Here is a 22,264-nt window from a genome sequence, read left to right on the forward strand (position 1 = left end):
TGCCAGTGGCTTTTAGACATGAGGTTCCGCTTAAAGGTGTTAAGTTCAGAGGCTGTGTGCCACTGCATTCCAGTTTGCAAGGGGCAGCAGGGTGGGACTGCTATGCTGCTATTGTTGTTGTTGCTGTTGTTGTTTTATTGAATTTATATACCACCCTATACCTGCAGTGGTTCACCCTTAGTCTGATCTAGCAGAGTAAGCAGAGTTGTTTCTTTGTTTTATGGGCTCACTCTTCAACAAGTTCCAAATATGGCTTTTATGCAGTAGAACATATTAAAACACCACAGTTTCAAAGAGTAAATGAAAAGCAGCATGCAGAAATAAAACAGGTCAGATTTATTTAAAAAATAATAAAAAGGAGCTTGCCTGTCAACAGAATGATTTCAGAGTTTAGTGTGTCCCCTTCCCAATTGCATTCCTCATTCCTCATCCAGGAACTGGTTTGACTGAGATGACTTGACTTAAATTCTGCCTCAAATGAAACAGGCTCATTCAGATTACAACTGAAATGTTTTTGTTTTGTTTTGTTTTCATTTTGATAAATACATTAAGTTAGAATTTAATTTGGAAGGGGGGGGTTAAATGTTAAAAAAAAAAGCAACATACAGTTTTGCTGAAGTGTTGAATGGAGCTGCATCAGATATCGTAATGCAAGAGAGTTGCAACTACAAACAAATTGTTTTCTCCAGACTAGTAATTTTATGGGAATCTAATAGGATCACTCTGGAGTAAGTATGTTGTTTGTGGAAATTATTTGTGTAATTATAAATATATCATCAAGGGAAATCAACAAGAATATCTCTAAATTTGCAGCAATTCCATACTCGTTAATGTAGTATTTTCTGTGGACAGAAATGGGAAGGCAGGGAAGGAACACATTGTTGTGATGTTCAGAGTGTGCTGTACTGCGTGTCCCTTTCTGACATGTCCCTGTTGTCCTTTAATCATTATACAATAGCCGCAGTACAGGGGCCACATGAGAATTAATGCTGTTTTTCTGAATCATTACCTTCTAATGAGATTGCTGCTTGCAAACCCATGAACTCTGCACAGAACACTGCCTCTCAGAGCAGCTGGTTCCCAGTTCTGTTCAGCCCTATTCCCCAATCGGACCAAGTCTGATGGGGGCGGGGAGTTCTTTTCTTGTGACACCAGAGTTGTCAAAGTGTTTTACTTCCACTCAGGATTTCACTTGCAATTTTGGAAGCAGCTTCATATGGATTCATCTGAAATATATTTCAATGTACTTTCCTCCTGTGTTTCAGTGGACTCTCTTCGTTACTGCTGTACACAATAAAAAGTAGTTAACTATGAGTAAAGTATGCTTAATTCACAACACTGTGTGTGATTATAGTGGTTTGAAACATGTAACACTGATGTGAACTGGGCAATAGAATTTATAACATTTTATTCATCTTTCAAGCTCCAGACCAGTTTGACTGAACCTATGACATTACCCAAGTCAATCTCGCTTCCTCGTAGTGCATACTGGCATCACATCACTAGGCAGAACAGCGTGGGAGAAATCTACAGTTTACAAGGTAAGATGCTTGAATATTAAAATGGTATGTCCATTAGATTCTCTCACGTTGAGCAAAACTCATGCAAATTGTTTTCATCTGCACTGGCGGTTGTGTCTCCATTTCAATTACTAAGGTGTGTCATCAGTAGGGATGGTGAGATATGCTTCCTCCTCACTCACCACTTTTAATAAAGAAAACACACACCTTCTTCTTCTAATGGTGTATATTATTACCAGAAATATTGCATAGGTTGAGAAGTCAATTTGACAGTTCAGGTTTTAAATGGAATATATGTATAATGTGTGGCTTCTCGGTATCTAACGAGGAAGGGTTGTATGGAATTTCTCAGAGGAAACAATTTGCAGTTAGAGAAGATTTGATTTTGTTTAAACTAGCACATTCCCCATACATTTTGGCCATTTCCCAGTGAAAAATAAATAGGCAATTACTGCAGTGCCTTGTCAAGTATAGAAGGAAACGTTCTGTATGCAGGAGACGTATCTTTGACAAAAGCCTATTGCTAGTCCAGGAGTTGTACATTTGGAAAGCACACTTTCTCTGACTGATAAAGAAACCATGCTGGTGGGAATGGTCTTCTGCAAGCAACTAGGCAAAAGAAACACTGCTAACTCTTCCAGGTTTACTTGCTACTCTTTGGGAATGAGGCATGTGGTAGCCAGCTACTGGACCACAATACCTCAAGGATTGCTTCTCTCCATATGAGCCTAGCCAGGCCCAGAGATCATCCTCTGAGGCCCTTCTTCATAGGAATGCTTGAAAAGTCATTAAGAAATATCTTGAATTCACCACTGGGTTGGTTGCACAGTAATCTGCTCTCAGTTGCTCCCTGGATTTATTTAAATTAAAATGGTTAACTCGTCAAAAGAAGGGTGCCCTATATACACAGTAACATCAACAATTCCTTCAATAATAACAGGTTCATGACTTTCTGGTGTGGTGATTTGATTTGATGGTAGAACAGTTGAGGCTTCAGTGTCCTCAAACCTGGCTTAAAAATTCACATTGTGAATGATTACTTATTCGCGATGAATTTTTTAAAAAGCAGTCTCCAAATTCTCCCTAAGCTTTTGGCCCTGTATGACAGTGTTGTGATTTGTGTAACAGTTGATGAAAATCTCTGCTCCAAAAAGGAATCAGGAAGGGAGTGCATGATCCCATGGTTTGCTAAATATTCAGGAGTGTTATATCTGCACAGGGATATAAAGAGAATGTCACAGATAAACCTTTCATAGAATAATAGCTTCCATGTAATTTCACAAATTGGTTATGTCAACACAGAGTTTAGTACTTTGCTCTGTTAATATACATGGTTGTAGTGTGTGTGTGTGTGTGTGTGTGTGTGTGTGTGTGTATAACCATTGGATAAAAACCCACTCTGCAAGACAGTTTGGAGACTATGATCAGTTACTGGCAATTCATGAAATACTCAATTTAAGCAGTCAGTTTGTTTACATTCTGTGTGCTTTCATGTGACTAGGCAAATCACTATTGTTCATGCACATTCTTTGTTCAATTCACATGAACTATGACAACGTACATATATATATGCTGAAGAAATGTTTATGCAGTCAATTTTTAAACCAGGGACTGGTTTCAGAAAATATAGGACATATGGGTTATGTTGCCCAAAGGAGTACTTAACTGTTTTTGATAGTGTAGTAGTGTTGTTTTTAAAGGATGTTTGTTTCCCTTTGAAAAATATTTTCCCCCTTAAATTAACCTCAGCAGGTGGCCAGCTGGTGAAATTGTTCAAAAGACAGCATGTATGTGTATGGTAAAGCATGTGGTTTTATACCATGAATTCAACTGATCATGTAACCCGCTGCATTTTTTTAGAACAGACTCCTAAAGTAAACACACTATGTGAGCATCAAGGCAAGTTAAATTGTTTCATTTTCTCTTCTCTGCAACTCATTTGAAATAAAACAATATTTCCATTTGGTGAAGAGGAATGATATGCTGATTCCTTGGTTTGAAAATTGGCCAAGATGACTAATTTAGGCTGCAATCATATATATATTTACCTGGGACTATGCCCCATTGATCTGTAAAATACACAAATCCTCTTTCATACTGTGTGTGTGTGTGTGTTTAAAGGAATGAAGCTCAAACTGATGATGAAAGGATTTAAGAGTCTTGGCACAAGGAAGTGAATAAATATATCATAATGACATAGAAACACTAACAGGCCTAGCTCACCACTTGTATGTGCCAACACCAGATATTTTATTATCCATTACATCAATCATGTAAGTGCAACTTTTTTTTCTGCACAAGAAATTGTTCAAATGCAGCCCAAACATTTGCATAAGTGCAATACAGGCATGTATAGGCATGTATACATTTTTTTTTCAATGGATAAATCTGTTGACTTGCCTTTTCTAGACAGGTTTAGGAGTTTTCCTGCAAACATTGAATGCATCATTGAGCTGCACTTGAATATTAATTAACCAGCTTGCATGCTATTTTCTTAAATGAGTGTAGTAATAAGCAGAAATAATCTTTCTCCATAGTTACCTACCTAGCTAGCTAGCTTTTCCACTCACTTGTCAAAGCCATTCAATTTCCCCCTTTGTGTTTAAAATCTGGTTGACTTTCTATGGCAGTACAATCATTTAGAATGCCAAAGTTGATGGGGGTAAGGGAAACTACCACCCATAGCCTGCTTTGGCCCCTATTTTCTTAATGAATGACTCTAAATTTAATGTTTTGAATGGAAAAAATAAAACAGAATGTGGATTTCTTTGGAGAAATAAATAAAAACTGCTTCATAGCCATTTAGATGAAGAAGTATTAATCTGATATCCAAGCCAAATTTCCTTCATGCTATTTGTATTGATTAGAGTACAGCTTAAACCCTTTACTCTGATATTTTTCAATAGAAATGTTTAATGAAATTAATACTTTAGGTCCAGCCTTAAAGTTTTTTATGCAAACAGTGCCACCAGGCAATTTAGTTGCCTCATATTTACTTAATATGAGGCAATACGTCATATTTGCTATGACGTTCTGCCAATATCTGTTCAGCTGGCTTAGCTCTAGCTGAGATAGGATGAGGGCATTACACTGGTGTATCTCTGGCTAAGCCAGGGTTGGGGGACGTATATCAGTACCACCTTGGTGAGCTGGGAATCTGCTGGCTGAGCTAGAGATCCACCACATCCTTACTTGTTCATGTGGCGTCCATACGGAGCCCCCGGTCGTCTCACGGACTATTGACCCGTACACCACTAATCCGCTGCCACCAACCAGGTCCTCCCTGGTAAAATCACTTCAGTCTCAGTCAGCTTTTCAATACATAAAGAAGAGTGTATTTTATTTCAGACTTAAAACAAAACTACTACAGCATTCCAAACAGTGTTCCTCTTTACTTTCTTAGTCTTATGTTCCTCTCTCTATCTCTGCTACCTCCCCCACACTCAAGGACCAACTGCCTTTCCCAACCAGTCAACCCATGAAATCCAACCAACTACCCACCAACAACTCCCAACGAACTAACCCCCAGAACTCCTCTCAGAACTAGTTTTATAGACCCACTGACTCCACCCCCCTGGGTCCTGTCTGAGCATCCTATTTAACTATTTCCCCTCCAGCACTCTCTCATATATGTTAACGTCACAGTTCATCCCTGTATATCTATGTTTAGGATCACACCCTTAGTTTTTAATTTCTGCTCTTCAAGCCGTTAGTTGCATTACTAAGACCTTTTCTTGTATTTTTGTAATTATTTCTGAAATTGATCATTTTGAAATCTGCTACCAATGCATGTAAGTGTTAATATAAGTTTCATTGTTGAATAAAATAAAATATAAGGTGTTAATGATTTCACCCAAGTACAAAATACAAAGCAGAATGAATAGTCGCTGCAAAATCATGACTTGATTTTTCTTTATTTTTTTTAAAGAAGCATTCCATTACAAAACATTAAAAAACTTGCCTGAGTCATTCTGTTCAGTCCTCGTGTAGGCTAATCCTGTGGGCATTTCCTTTGCGCATCTGTAGTTCTCTGCAAATTAAAGTGTGTTAACAGAATTGCAGGGGCATTCATCATTTTGGCATATCCACTGTGTGTTCATATTCACAGCAACTGCTAAATTTATTCCTTCATCCTACTGTGACTCTGAAACAATATAAAATGTTTCAGTATGGTTGCTTTTGGGCATTATGATATACCATGGTTCATTGTGATGGGCACATGTTTTCTTTTCCCCACCCCACTTCTCCTTGGAAGGAAGGCTTCAGATACTTCTGTTTCTATTCTTAGGTGAGCACAGCGTGCCGTTTCATTTGAACCTTTGATTGTAACTATGATTTCTTTGAAACAAGCTAATACCAAACCTTAAGTCAGGCATAGGCAAATGCGGCCCTCCAGATGTTTTGGGACTACAACTCCCATCATCCCTAACAGGAACAGTGGTCAGGGATCATGGGAGTTGTAGTCCCAAATCATAGTGACAGTTTCATAATAGTCTATGCTAAGTGAGTTCCAGCTGCTCAATCTCATGCCCTTGCCTCACAGGATTTTTTTTTTTGGGGGGGGGGGAGGTCTCCTCTGGTTTCTCTAGCCACTTAGTGAACAAGAGGATTATGGACTTAGTGGTCCAGCAGACCCTTGTTTTTAGGTTTTTACATGCATTTCCTGGTATCTTGTCATAATATCATCACTAGACAGCACATCAAAATGTGTTGTATCAAGTCTTTCTTTTCTTCACATGGTCTGGCAATGCTATTCCACATATTCCAGAGGACAGTAAGATACAGAAATGTAGAGTGAGACTTTACAGGTTATATAATATATTTTACAGCAACAGTAACAAAAAAGGATTCCTTAGATTCCCACCCACACTGCTATCACTAGTGGTACATCAGCCTGCCTTGCATGGCTGCATCAGTTGGGAGATGGTTCAGCAACTGGGCCTAATGCCATTGTACGACAGTTGTGTGACCAGCTTCAGATCAGAGGCAGATTTAGGCAGTGTGACTGGTTCCACTGCAGTGGGGGCACCAGGTCTAGGGGACACCGCAGGGCATCACTACTAAGACACAGTAAATTGAACAGAAAGGAAGGTGAGAGGCAGGGGTGCCAAATTTTGGCCGCGCAAAGGGTGCTGCTGAAATTTGAAACCAGAGTCCAGCCCTGTTCAGATCCAATAGATCTGAGGTCAGCTAGACCCTCCCTCTCCCCAGAATGCCCTGTTTAAGGCCTTCCATGGTTGCTGCCAGTGTATATCTCATTTGTGGCACTCCCCACACCACACCACACCACTCACACACACATTTGGCAGGTGGAAGGGGGGGATGGTGCAGTAATGGCTTAGCCTGAATAGCTGGGAAGAGGATAGCTATAACCAATCTAACCCCCTCCCCAAAAGAAACCCACAAAAGGGGGCTGGGATTGCGCTGCACATTCAGTAGAAAGGAAACTGAATAAACTGGTCAGCCTCTCCATCTCCATCCCATTTCTAGGGCAAGAGAGAAGTATATTCTCTGAATGGAGAAATAGAACATCATCATTATAGTCTTGTTTATCATATGTTAAGTAACCTGGAAACCAGCATCAGTACAAAAGGCACACACAAGGATAGGCCCAGTATTTTGGCTTAAGGATGATTTAGGAAAACATAATTAAATGAATTATAAACATAAAATAAAGAGCTAGGAGCGTAGGCGAGGTAGTATATTTGTCAAGTATAGTTGTGCTTATTTCTCAGGTTTGGTGACACAAAGTCTTGAGAAGCAGAGCATTTATTCAAGTTTGAGCTGAGATATAAATGACACATTTAAGCAAAATTGAATTTTTATGTGTGCATTGCAAGCTATACAGTTGAGGACATTATTTAAAGATGAATTGTTATAAAAGTGAGGTTATTCTACCGTATCTTCATTGGATTACCTTTTATCAAATCTTGTTTAAATCTGTGCATGTTTTATTTGTTTGCTTGGCTGGTTCCTTTCCTAAGAGAAAAATACTTCATTTAATTCTTAACATTGTGCATTTCTCCTACTCCATATAAATTTAATTTACAAAGGAACTTGTTTTTGTTTTATGCTAAGGTACATTGTCAAGTATAATATCAACAGGTGGTACCTGCTATAAGTAGTAAAATAGAAACCCACCAAGTATGACTCTAGTTGACCATGTTTTGCTACTTTTCCATATTGCCATAGAGGCCTGTTGAAAATGAAACATTTTTATTTCTGATCCCATGAGCAAAAGCTAAAGCTCAATGGCAGAGTGACTGCTTTGCATGCAAGCAAAGCAATTCCCAGCATCTCCAGAAAGGACTGAGAATGTTCCCTGTCTGAAATCCTGGTGAGCCACTACCAGTCAGATCTAGGTGTTCCATGTTCTTGCTATAGGTATTATTGTGCATGATGATAGTTCATTCCCAGGGATATTTGGGGGTGGGCTATGGCTGCCCATTGGCTACCATCTTTTTTCCCCACTTCAACAATGCTTCTGGGACAATGTTACAGGATCATACAGGCTTTAGTAGGCCTTTTCCACTGCTGATGCCCAATATATAATTAATCAGCACCTAAGCAGTTTTTGCAAGGCTTTTATTTGTAAAGAGACTTTGTGCATCATCCCTTAGTCAGCTTTTGATGTTGCAGATGGTTTGCCCTAGTTGAAATGATCTGTTTCAGGTTAGGAAATGGAAATCTATCATCCGTCTTGTCAACTGTCTCATTCTCCATTCATCAGAGCAGTATTTTGTTTTGAGAAATAGCACTGTAAGGCATGCTCCTCTGTATGCATTTCTTTTTATCTCTCTTTTTTCATACCATAACAGAAGTGCTTTGTTTTGCCTGTGTCCCACTTTCCAATGTATATTGCAAGGCATCCTTAAAAAAAAATGCTGTATTGATTTTTTTAAGCAAACCTGAATCAGTTCTCTTAATTATCACACGATGATCCACTCATTACATTCATAAATACTTATTACATTACTCAAAAGGACATTGCTAGGGAAAATGGATACACTGAGGATGGTTATGTTTTGTTTTTGTACTACCAAAGTCATGCAAATAAAAGACTGATCAAAAAAATTCAAATACATTTTTTGCACTGCTATGGTCTTTCCAGCTGGTAGCGCAAATGGCATGTTCATTGGCCCCAACATGTACAAATTAATTCAACTGACTTGCACCATGTACACATGGGTCCAGATCCAAAGCCAGAGCTTTGGTTCACACATACCTGAGCTGGACAACAGAATATTGATGCAGACCATGCAGATAACATTGGTTGTGAACTGGGTGCTTCATGTGAACTCATGCACTTGATTGATTCTTCTCAAATAAAAGCAGGATATTACTGCTCAAACTACTGGTCATCTATATGAAAGGTTTTCAACAAACTGGGATGTGTTTGCCTTACATGGCTATATTTGCTGTTAGTGAAAGGCTAATAAATAACAGAGATTTAGAAAATTACACAATAGATGCTGAGTAGAAAGTCTTATTGAGACTATCAGGAAAACTCTGCGGAAATGGTTGACTGTTAATGGTCCCTTTCCCAATATCATCTCCCAGCATGAAATTGCCCCAAGCATTTATTTGCTACAGTCTGGGTAATACCCACAGAGTTGGCACATGCTGTTGCATTAAAAGTCAGTAATATAATATTCAGATTCGTAGGCAGCAGGGGGCCATTATCTCTCTGAAAGAAATTTTTCAACACTGGGAGCTCTTAAGTTTACTGATGCATATAGTCAGCCGGAAATGAAAATTAGAACTCTTGTCTTTTCCAGCTAGTAGAAATGTTCGCTTTCTCTACCAAACACATGTATGCACCCCGTTCCAGTAGAAGAGATAGGTGGCCAGTTGTAACAACCATCTATCTACAAACAGCGTATTAATAGTAATAAACAACAATAAAAATCTCATCAAGTGCTACTTCCTAAACTTCATCATAACACACCTATTGAAAGCAAGCAAACAAAAATTACATTTCTCTGACATACTTACTAGATGCCAAAAATATTTCCAGTGTTGTGATGTTTCAGGGCTTCCCAGCAAGCCCCAGCTCTGAAAATCACTAGGAATTTCACTTGGCTAGTTACCAAGTTCAGAGTTCCCTTAATCTTCTCCCAAGAATAATGTATTGACAACATGTAGAGTTACAGGGAATAGTAAGACTTCCTCTGTATGGTTATCACTGTATTCACAGCTAACATGTAGGGTGAGACATATTATTCCTATTATCCACCCAGACTGGAGCACATTCATATATTTATGGAAAACAATAGTTATTTAGAAAAAAATCAAATCTTGTTTCTAATATCCTAAACCCAACATTCTATCATCACTGACTTAACTATATAGCAACTTGCCTAACCACCTTTTACCTATGTATTTTACCTCTTGAATCTCACTCTGTGAGAAATAAAATATTTGAGGGGATTAGGCCCCCTCCAAAGTTGATGGGTATTCCCATTGAAATGTTTTGCATACACCACATCATGTGATCAGTTGTGTGGGGTGGGGCTTACCTCACCCCCAAATATTTTATCCAAGTTGGCACCTCGTACAGGCCCACTCTCACAGAGCGCTATTTGTATATAGGATGCTAAGCATTGTAGGAAAACAGGTGCTGGGACTCAGGCTGTCATTCCCATGTTTGCATTCTGCTAGTAAATACCACATTTAACACATACATTGTGATTAGGGGCAGAAAATGACTGCAATAACTTCCAAGTCAGTGGACTTCAGTGACAGAGACATTCGATACATGGGCTAAGGCAAAGGCAATGTATCTGTAATACTGGTCTGCATGGGCGGCCTGTTGTATGCATGAATTGTAAGGTTTGTACACATTAGAAGTATCTGATCATAGTTAAAATAGTTTCATGCTTGTTTGTTTCTAGTTTCCACCTTGTAAATGTTTTTCTTTTAAACCGTTCTCTGTTATTTTATTTCATGCACCTCTTCCATCATCCTGAAAATATTAAAATTGAAATGAGGTGATATAACATGCCCCAGAGTATTGTAAAATTATAACCAGTCATCAAGATTTTTGAGGCTTCAGTCATAAATGTAGGGGAAAATGTGCCTATTGTGCTGGCTTTACAATGCAAGTTGATTATAGCTCTCAAAGGTGTGAAGTAACAAAACTGCTTAGCAAAAGGGTAGCCAAATTTTGCCCAAGTGATGACCATGCTGGCAATTTATGAGGAGCCTTAGAGAGAGATTGTAAATTTCCTCAGATGGAGCCAGTAAGAGACAATCTGTGTAGCTCAAGAGAGTGCACTGGGTATTGGCCACAGTGTTCTCCATTGGTTTCAAATGCACAAAAAAGCATTCATGATCCACAAAACAGGACTCTGTGGATTCCATTTTCTATTGTTACATATCACGTATGTCAGCAATCCATTAAATAACATAAAATAATAAAATCCAATGCATTGTCTCCCCTGAAATTTGTAGAAACCGGCGCTAGACTTGAGGAGAAACAATCCCTATTGCCAGCAGCAATCTTTAGCATGTGTAATGGTTTTAAAAATAAGAATGCAGAATAAAACAAACACTTTCTTGCTCCGTTACTTTTATAAATATTGCATCTTTTGCTACTTTTAAAGGGATTCAAGTAAACAGAAGCACATAAATCAAAATCAATACATTTCATCGTTTATTTAATAAGAAGAGAATATCACCTTGCGACATATGCAAGGTTGACAGAACACAAAAGTATTTGGTCCATTGTTCCTCTTGTGCTACCAATGACTGCTTCTGACTTTGTCTTACCTTAGATTAATTAGCTAGCCACAGAAATCAGGCATTTTCTGCTGAAAGCTTTCTTTCTATCACAAATGCTGTATGGTTTCAGTGCTCCCAGGTCCTGGGGACAGGAGGTACTGTGTATTGCTAAGCTGTTGGGGCGGGGGGGGGGGACTTTGAAAGCAACAGTAGCTATTTGGAAGAAATTGGAGGAGAGGACAGTGCTCACTTACTGATTCAAAATAATCGTATATTTTGGAGACAGATCTTATAGTGGAAGTGTTTGTGTCCATATGTGTTACTTCTTGCTTGTGCATTTAGACTTAGACTTATGATGCCCAAAGGGCTTGGGCTAGATGAGGACATTTTAAAGCCATGGTAATAACTGGATAGGTTATTCATTCAAAGTTAGGTTGGTTACAAGTTTGCATAATGCTTTGCCTTGATCAAATGTTTTCATTTCAGATTTGCTGTTCTTTCGTCATCTCCACGGACAATTATAAAGAATCTTTAATGTTGCAATAGCTTTGCCAGCCAAATAAGAAAATATAATTACTTTCAAATAACAAATCACCATTTAAAAGCTGCAATCCTCTATGATCTGGTAAATACCATTAAATTCAGTGAAACTTACACCTGAATAACTGTGGCTTTGACTCCACAGCAGTTAACTGTCTTCTCAAACTAGCATGAAGTTTTCTACCTAAAACTGTGGCATGCAGTTGGATGAATCACCCTAGGGTTGGACATTCTAGCTATTTTTCACTGTCTAGTAGATAAGTACAGTTCAGTGAATAGAAGGCCTGAATGGAAGATCGGGTCATATTTTTGAAACCATCTGAAGCAGGAACAAAAACAAAAGAAACCTCGACAAATAAGCTCAAATAAAAAACAACTTCACTTCGGTATCAGTTTTATCTGGAAAAGTATATATCCATTTGGCATCTTACCAAATCACAGTCAGTCATGACTAACTTATGTCCATTGATTTCAATAGGTCTACTCTGATGGGCAAGGCAATCCCAAAATTAAGTGAGCATAAGTTAACCCTACTGTAAAGTCCATTCAGAAGTGCAGATACTGCCAGCTGAGGCAGCCTGCTGCCTGGGAGAGGGAAAGTAAACCTTTAAAATAGAAATATATTTTTTTTAAAAAAAATTGTCCAGTGGCACCTTAGAGACCAACTAAGTTTGTTCTTGGTATAAGCTTTCATGTGCATGCACACTTCTTCAGATACTTCTTCATACACACAAAAGCTTATACCAAGAACAAACTTAGTTGGTCTCTAAGCAGCCACTGGACAATTTTTAATTTTTTTATATATATTTTGACTGTGTCAGACCAACACGGCTACCTACCTGAAACTTTAAAATAGAGTTTGACTTACACCAGCCTTTTTGCCTACATTAGTTCTATTGGGTAATCGGGTCACATGACTGTGCTGAAATATGTATAGGTCTCTTCTTGCCCCTTTTCACCACCCCTCACACCCCAGGAATGCCCCTTTCGGGGTATTTATGTCGGCACAATTTCTGTCAGCTTAAATTTCACTGATTGAGCCCTAACTGAACCAGCATAGCCTCAGCTCAGTTCAGCCAGGACAGCCCAAGTTACACCCATTTGAAACTCAATAATCCTGGTGGATTTTGGGTTTGGTTAGCGCTGTAACTATTGAACTTTACAGATTTGAATAATCTAATTTTGTTTACCTATAGATGTTTAAGTTAAAGTTTGACAAGCCAAAATTGCTGACAGAGCCCAAGTTTGGTGGTCACAAACTTCATATACAAGCTGAAATTTGTCTTAGGGATGGGTGGCTCTGCCATTTTTTGTTTCTCTTTTTTCCAATTCTCAGTTAAATTTACCCCATTTCCACAGCGGTTTGTGTTCATTTTTCCTAATATACACATTTTTGTAAGTAATTTAGCTCAATATAAAGCATTTTGCTTATTATTTTTACATGTATATATTAGATAAGTATATTTGTGCACTATTCCATAATATAAGAAAAATGCATTTTTAAAGGGTGAAGATTTTGAAAGATCACTGTGTTATAGTTTGGTTTAGGAAGTACAAGTTAAGTAACTGTACATTAAAGTGTGAAATGAATTGATTTCTCCCTTATCCTTAACCTCAGCACAACTTAACATGATTCATGGACAAGTGTGAGAGAACACCACTCCCTCTGAGCATTATGTTGCCTTGTCCTGAACAGTTAACATTAAAAAGAAAAGCAATAAATATACTTTTAAGTCATGATCCAGAAAATTTAAGCATTTTTTTAGTTCCATTGATTTCAGTGAGTAACAGCACAGTCCTTTGCATGTCTACGCATGATTTCGACTGGGCTTACTCCAAGGTTAGTGGGCATAGAATTGTATTTTCCTTCTTGTATATATTAGGTAAGAGAATATATAGCATAGACTTCCCACTTAATAAGTAACCTACCAGAATGCACTTTTGTTTTACATACCTTCCTTGTTTTGGTACCAGATAATGTAAATGGCTCCAGGAACTATATTGTGTTTGTACCATGCATCCTTTGTTCTACAGATAATAAAAAATACTCTTGAAGAACAACCATGATTGTTCCACATTTTTGGTCCTTAAGCTAATGAAAAAAAGGGGGGGGAAGGCCAGTGCTCTGTCCCCAAGGAGTTTGTTTAAATTTTTGACATTGGGCAGAAACGCAAGAAAAACTATGATAGCAAGGAAGACACATGTTCCAGTGCTGTTGCATGAATTTAGGCTTTGATACAGAATGTGCAACAGCATTTGCTCGCATTTTAGCTGATCTGTATCAGAGAACACGGAAAACAGAATGTCATACCAATTGTATCAGCCACTGGCAGTGTAAAGAAAGCTTGGTGAATATCTGGCTGGAATCTCAATTAATGAATTAGACAGAGCTTGCTTAAACTGTGTCTTGACTCTGCTGTCATGCTTCTTTGTATCAGTGGTTTGAGTGTACTTAGAGGCGAGTCAAGTATGACTCAACAGACAGTGCTTTGAAAAGTGAGTTTTTGATTGCTAGCAAGCACAGTATGTGTCTGTCTTGGGATGCATTTTTCTATCAGTTCATGTTGTACCTTTTAAAGGCGAGCTTTCATTTGTGCTCAAAGAAACGCACCAGAAATGCAGGGTTAAACAGCTGCCAAATAGAGGGGATGCCCTTTGTGAAGGAAGATGGATGGCTCCAAATGACTGCCACCTAAAGCTTAATTAATCATATGATATGGTACCACAAACAGGAAATGATCGTGCAGATCATGTAGCAGATCATGAAATTATACCATTAGGTTGGATCCAAAGTTGTTCACAAGTGGGTCCCATCAATCACATTGCTGTAAATGCAGTAACTTCCACTTTTACTACATAAGTTTGATCCTTCAAGAACACTAAAATTGTCAAGGAACTTTGCCTAGAGTAAAACCAGGTTGAGTTTGATGATACGGCTAAGACAGTGTTATCGGTAGGAATTTCCAGAATATATGTGATTCTTAAAGGTGGCGGCAGCTAAACATTCTTTATTTGTAGAAAGAAGGATGCCATGTCCTGATGGGGATTTGGTAAAGCAATTACCACAGAATCTCCACCGCCACCCCACATAAGACCCTGGTCTGGAAGTATGCCTCACTGCACTTGATGGGATTTACTTCTGAATAAACGTGCAGGGGATTGAGCTGTGATATACATCCAAGGTGGTACAAGCTAATCTAAGTGGCACATTACTAAGAAAGCATCAAATCAGTCATTATTGACCAGTGAATTTCATTACCACCATCAGGGCTCCAGGTCTGAGGAAACCCTGAGCAAAATGTCCTCTGCTGAGCCTGTTCCTCTGATGGCAAATTTCCCTTGTTGCAGTGGCCATGTTCGCAACTGAATCTGGCCACTGCTTTAAATTTCCCACAATGTTCACCAGAGCAGTGGTACGTTGGGGGCATTGTGAGAATGTAAAAGGGAAATTAGATAAATGGTTTGATGCCCAAAGGCACATCCTTCCATCATCTCCCAAGATGAACAGATGCCGAAAATATGGTGTGCTCATCTTTCAGTGGGGTGGGTAGGACTTGGTTCTTATTAATTTATTATTGGCGGAGCATTTTACATATCTTGTATTGTCAGTGCTTTAAATTGCTTTCATTTGCTGTATCTTATTTTTTGTCAAGTCACTTTGAGACATTCTACTGTAAAAGGTGACCAAAATGAAATAATAATAAAGTAATACAAGTGATAGGGCTTTCTCAGTGGCCTCACCAGTATTGCGAAACAACTTGTCTCGGGAGCTTTGGATAGCCTCGTCTCCGATTGCCTTCCACCACCTTATGAACACTTTATTGGCAAGCTTTTAATTTGCTACACTGAAGTGATTTCATAGAAGTCTGCATCTTAGCTATCATGCTGTCTCTTATTGCCTATTTTTTATTGTTACTACATTTTTATTTTGTTGCTGTGCTGCAGTAATTAAGTCACTGTGATTTTAATTATTGCAAGCCTCCTTGAGTGATTCATATGCATTAGAAAGGTACAGTATCAATCGCAGAAAGAAAGAAAGAAAGAAAGAAAGAAAGAAAGAAAGAAAGAAAGAAAGAAAAGTCAGTCCTGGACAAGAGGGTACTCTGGTCTGGCACCTGAGACTTCACTAAGAATAACTGATTAATGAATCATGATACTAATCTGTAAATATTAGAATTCAAAGTAACAATAATGTTGCCACATTTGTAGGAAGACAGGACAAATGGGAATTACTTGTAAGCAGTAAAAGCACGAATAAACCAATGCAGGCCCAGGAAGACAAATTATAGGTAATAAAATGGTAAACTGTGTGTCACATCTTAGCTCTATGTTCATATATCTCTTCATTATCTAAAAGTTAGTATATGCTCTATAAACCAGGCTCTCCTCTTCAGGGTCTCTTTTTTTAAGTGTCTCTATGAAGAGTCATTTGAGAAAGCAACACCACCAGGAGAATTGTGTCTCTTTCCAGCCTAGGTTGGATTTGTCAGCACCAAGCAATAAATATAAACAAGGAGAAGCTCTAGGAAAAATAGCTTGGCCTCAGACCCATGTATTAAAAATGTCCAGATTAGGCTACTGTAATGTGTTATACTTGGGGCTGCATTTGAAGATGTTATGAAAGTACAATTAGTCCAAAATGTAGCTGCAAGGCTATAAACTGGGACTGGGTGTTACAATCTCACATTTTGCCTGTGCTTTGTCAACTCCACTGGCTCCCATCTCATCATCATACTCAATTCAAAGAGCTCATTTTCATATTTAACACCCTTCGTGGCTGGGAACAAAGATATTGATGGACTCATTGTCTCGCCATGTGATTTCCTCAACCCATATACTTTTGGGTGCCCCGTCATCTGCGGTGCAGTGGGTGGCTACCAAAGAAAAAGCTTACTTAGTAGTGGCACCTACATTGTAGGATGCTGACTCCAACGAGTCTTGCCTAGCAGAGACCTTGATATCATTTTGGTACCATCATGTTTCATGCTGGAAGTAATCCCCCCCAGGACAATTATTCAGTTCTGATAGCCAAATACTCTTCATTACTACTTATGACAATGGGAGGGATAGAAGACATTGAGAAGCAACTCCACATGGCCAAAAGTAAGTGAGAAAGGGGCAGTAAGTGGTATAAACCAAAGTAGTGCAGTAGTGTGATTGCATCACTAATGGACAAGACATATTGGGTGGCATGGAAAAACAAAGGAGGATTGGGATAGGATAGGAAAGGAACAGAGAGCAAACGGGAGATGACATACAACACTGAAAGCCTTTCAACAACAATGGAATCATTTATGTTATGGATCTCTCTGCACCTGAGAGACTGTAGTGGTTTGTTCTACAGCAGGCATTGATGACAGTCTTGTAATATGAATGACTCTTGACCATAGAAAAAGTTGATGTAGGGTCACAACTGATGATGGACAGTCCAAGAAACCAATTGTGGGTGGACCTGCAGCAAAGCAGGGTTACACTTTTTTTCTTTTTTTTTTCTTTTTCTGGGCTACTCCATCCCAACTCTGCCTCTTGCATTGAAGAGAACAGTTCCCAGAGAGACAGTGCATGAAATAGGAGTTAGCCTATAGAGCTGGGGGCTGGTGAGAGACACATGACTGGCCTCAAGCTTCATTCAGGTTCTCCACCTTGGTTTTAAAGGGAGTGCAGGAGAGTCATGGTTCACACATTTGATGTGATTGAAGCAATGCTGTTTTAAGTCACTGTTCACACCACGTGTATAGGATCAGGCTGCATCTAACTGACTGAGCGGCATATTTAATTTTGTACTGAAAGAGAATTTGCAGATAACCTTTCTGAAAACCCCACCAGCTTCAAACCTCACTGCTTAAAAATACACTCGCATTTGAATGTTATGCTAAGTAGTAATTGGATTTTAGCATGAAGAAGTGCTTTGTTAACAGTCAGCTTATCTTCATATAATTATATACCTAAATACATTACTTTAGTTGAAATAAAGGTAATCACACAAATTGATTCATAATCAGTGAGTGGATACATGATAAATATTAATTTCTGAGAATTATTGCAAGCTGCTGTAATAGCAAAAACCAAAACATGTCATTGTATCCTCTCTCTCTCCCTGGTCTTTCAAAATACATATTCTGGTTGTCAGTGGGTAGACAAAAGCATTTAACAGATGGGCCATCTTTTTTACTTGTGACTGCTGTGGAAGAGGCAAAGACGACATATTGGAAAGAAGCAGGTGGCAAAGGAAAATGTGGACAGATTCTTAGGAAATTTATACTCAGGACCTGAAGGTTTCCTTATTGAAAGCCATGAGGTTAGCTTAGCTTATCAGACTGTAGATTTAAAAAATAAATCTAAGTAATAGAATAAGACAAAAACAGGCATCCAGAAAAAAGCCCAGATATAATGTAAAACTATTTAATTAGCAACGTTCTCCCTCAGGGTAACCACCTGAGAATGTATAGTTGCATTATATTTTCAGACTATTAGAAACAGTCATCTGAAACCCACTACAGGTTTGCTTTCTCAAATGTCCCTTGAGGGGACATCTGATACTAGGGTTTTGGACAACAACAACAAAAGGTGCCCAATTTAACTATTTATATTACAAAGTCTTTTAGATTCTGACAGTCTGAATTCACATCATATATTCTCATTTATGTTTATATCTTAGTCCATGATTCCAAATGAAAGTTTCTACTGACAGGCCTATGCAGTTGTTGTTGTTGTGTGTGTTTTTCTGGCGTAGCAATTGTTCTGTGTTGCTTTTAAAGGTTTTATTTTGCTGTAAATTGTCTTGATGTTTTGCAAGAGTATATAAATACTTCTATAAGTAAATAAGTTTATTTCTTGATAACAGTAACAATTCTGTAATTCTGTGTGTGCCTGAATTGCTGTTTCATTGTTTCAATCTGTTTGACACAATTTGCTGTTTAAACTAACAGCTTGGGTCTCATTGCCAATGGCTTTTCCCCCTGGAAACCACTTACTTCCAAATAAGGCACTGAAGTCCTGCACATCCACTGGGTTTCCAGCATCACCATTACAGCTGAAGAGAAAACTAAGGAGAGACATACTATACACAAATTGGTCCCCATATGCAAATTGCTGCCGCATAGAAGGAAGCAAATACTTCTTGTGTGCTATTCCAGAGGGCAGGACTACATCAAATAGACTTAAATTACAAAAGGATAGGTTTGGGCTGAACGTTGGGAGAAACATCTTAATAGTAATAGCCAATCAACAATGGAACCATTTACCTAGAAAGGTGGTAGGCTCTCCTTTTATGGATATTTTTGTCATGACTTGTCCCATGATCCCGAATGGGCTGACTGCTGCTGTATAATGAAGAGGAGCAGGACGTGGGAAGTGCCACAGACAAGGAGCAGGCCAAGAGGGAGGATGAGGGAGCCATATTTTACTTAACCTGTCATTCCGCACAATATGATTTGGCTCAAGACTAGGAAAGAAATGAAAATTGCCCTACAAAAGTCCAAATAGCCTATTGGCTTCTAAGCCAGTGGAGAACCGACAGTTGCAGAGTAAGTGACTATAGTACACAGAAGGCAGAGCAGAACCCTCAGTAATGCATAATAGTCCTGGGGCTATGCTGACTCTCTAGGGTAAGAAAAATAAAAGTAAATATCTGTAGCAAGAAACTGTAAAAACAGCAGTCACTAAATGGTAGAAGGTTGGAAGTGGGATGGTTTTGATCATGCTGAATCAATGTCCTGAGTAATCAAGGTGGTTTAGTCATTATTGGGCTGAGTTCCATTATAATAATTTCTCGGTATTGTTTCAGTAGAAATCATTTACGCATTATCATTAATGGCATTGTTATCCCACACTTCAGCTGTTTCAGCCGCAGCCTGATGCATTCAGCTGAGTACACCACTTAGCTTTGTTCTCCGATTGATTTGGCTTTAACTAAAAGTGAAATATGGTTATTATAGTGGAATTACTTTTAGACAGTCTTATTTTCCAAGAAGACAAACTGTAAATGCAACTGTTGCTCATTGTGATTTTGGTGGATTATTGGTTATTTCTCCTTTGTTACATAACTGACCTTCCTTATGCTCTGTAGTTTTTGTTTGCTTTTAATCTTGGAGCAAAACTGGCATCCATAAAGTATACTGGGTATATATGCTGTTGTATCTAGTTATTTATAGCAAAGGATAAATTACCATTTTCTTCTTTTTTACTATTTCCTAACGTACTAAAACCATATTTGAAAACCAACTTTTCTTTGAATAGGAAACAATTCCAAATTTGAATAACCATGCTTGTTTCAAATTAATAATAATAATAATAATAATAATAATAATAATAATAATATCCCTTCCATCTGGCTGGGTTTCCCCAGCCATTCTGGGTGACTTCCAGCAAAATATAAAAAATAATAAAATGTCAAACATTAAAAGCTTCCCAATACACTTCCATTTAGAAAGTTGCTTCAATTCATAATAGGAAGCTATCCTGTTTATATCAGCAGCCATAACCTTCTGGGTCTTTTTTTTAACATGAAACCTGCCTGCATGAAACCTGCAGACATACAATAGAATTAACCTAGCAAAATTTCAGACAGACAGATCTAAGGGCGTTTCTGTTTTACAACAACAAAAATCAAAACTTTGTAAAAGGGCACTGCATACAAAAACTAAGAAAACTAGGCCCAAAATTATTTTACCATAGAAGTTATTTGCTATCCTGCATTTTAGAAACAGAGGAATTGAGTTTACTGTTAAAAAATATAAACCCTTCATCTCTTTAAGACCTACTCTTCAGATTCCCAGTTGAATGCATCACAATAAATTTATAAAGAACAGGATATCCCTGCAGATGGCAACATTAAATTGGAAATTAGGCACATTGGTAATTCAGATCTGTTATTTAAATTGTGAAGCCGGAATGGGGAGTAAAGAACCTGCCGTAATGTTGGCTTGCCTTCATCCTCTGTCTGCTTAACTGTTCAGCTCTATAACAGGTTACTCAACTACTTTGTTTGTTTTAGAATTCCTAACACTACTAGCTAAAGACATTTATGACTAGAAGAAAAACCACTCCAAGGACTCTCCAAAGCCTGAAGTCCTCAAAAAAAAAAATTAATCTGAAAAGGGAGAAGTGTCTGGGGAGAAGTAGGAGACATTTTTAATTGGTTCCATTATATTAATGCTGATGCATATCTGCACCAGCCAGTTCTGATCCATTTCATCACACACCACAAACATAACCATGTTTTCCAGGAAACACACCAAAAGTTTCTGTTTTGTGCTAATGAAATCAATAGGGTTTTTAAAATTATTGCACTATACTTTTGAATGGTTTTAAAGTAGAGCTGTTTTAAATAAACAAGCAAATGATATTATTTTAATAAAGTCCCATTGAAGTCAGTAGGAATTTCAGGTCAAGCATGTCTAAGATTGCAACTATATTTCTCCAGGAGTAGCTTGTGCAATCAAACCCTTGCAGCATTTCTGATGATGCAGATGCTGAAAACCACATAGCCCAATATTCTGTTGCCACTTTGGTCTGTCTGCATCAGGGTTACAAATGAAGCTAATTCGGCAGTTGGGCAGGACAGGAAAGAATTTCTGTCACATCCTTGGCTGAAATAGCAGCCCTCTTCTCTCCCAAGTCATAAGATCCAATAGTCAGGGGACAGATAGTAGACAAACCTCTCATTCACAACAGCGGCCAGCACACGCACGCACACACACACACACACACACACACACACACACACACACACAATGGTAGATGTGAGAAAGGAGGAAGCTAAGTTGATGTTTAAATATACAAATGCCCATATATCTGTTCCTGAGCTAGATCAGTCCCTTTTTCCTCTCTGTTTGAAGTAGAGAGAATACCCCCTCCAAATCCAAGAGGCTAACAGCAGCAACACATTTCTTGGTTGAGCCTCTCCTCCTCCCAGAGGGGAAGAGTTGTGAGTGGGAGCCGTTTCCCGCATTTGGCAGGGGGCCTTCCGGCCCCTGCTCAGCTGTCCCTGCTGCTGCGCCGCGCCCCTTGGCAGCCAACCAATCTGGAGGAGGCTCGGGGGCGGGGTTTAGCTGCTCAAATGCGACTGCGGCAGCGCTTCCCCCTCATTGCGCTTCTGGGTTTCGACAGATCACCCACCCTCCCTTTAGTTCATTGCTTCATTCTTGACCTTGCTATGGACCTATGGTTGGTCACCTTGGTTGTCCAAGGGGCCTGGTAGGAATTTTTATCCAACTGGCAAATTGGCACCAGCCACTTGGTTTTTCACCTACCTCATAGCAAATCGTCACAACTTTTAGGTATTGGCAGTTAGGCATTGGAATATGTTTGTGTATTGGAGGGCAGGGTGTGGCCATCGTCTACCCCTCCACTTTATGGGTATTCTGTTAAAGGAGTCGGCAGTCGTGGATCCTGTCTGGTGCCCTTGCTGGTGGCTAGGGCCATGGCACAACCCCTGGTGACATCAGGGGGAGCTTACAGTTGTATTTGCATCAACAGGC

General features: G+C 38.8%; 1 protein-coding gene across 1 annotated transcript in view; it reads left to right on the forward strand.

Annotated features, from left to right (window-relative positions):
- DOK6 (docking protein 6) overlaps window positions 1-22,264 on the forward strand; it is a 172,626-nt gene that overhangs the window by 137,704 nt on the left and 12,658 nt on the right. The window contains exon 7 of the mRNA XM_083450221.1: window positions 1,424-1,541. Within this exon, the coding sequence (XP_083306347.1) occupies window positions 1,424-1,541 (118 nt within the window). The remainder of the gene's footprint in view (window positions 1-1,423; window positions 1,542-22,264) is intronic.

This window comes from Podarcis tiliguerta, assembly GCF_965153285.1.
Source record: "Podarcis tiliguerta genome assembly, chromosome: 7".
NCBI classification, from domain to species: domain Eukaryota; kingdom Metazoa; phylum Chordata; class Lepidosauria; order Squamata; family Lacertidae; genus Podarcis; species Podarcis tiliguerta.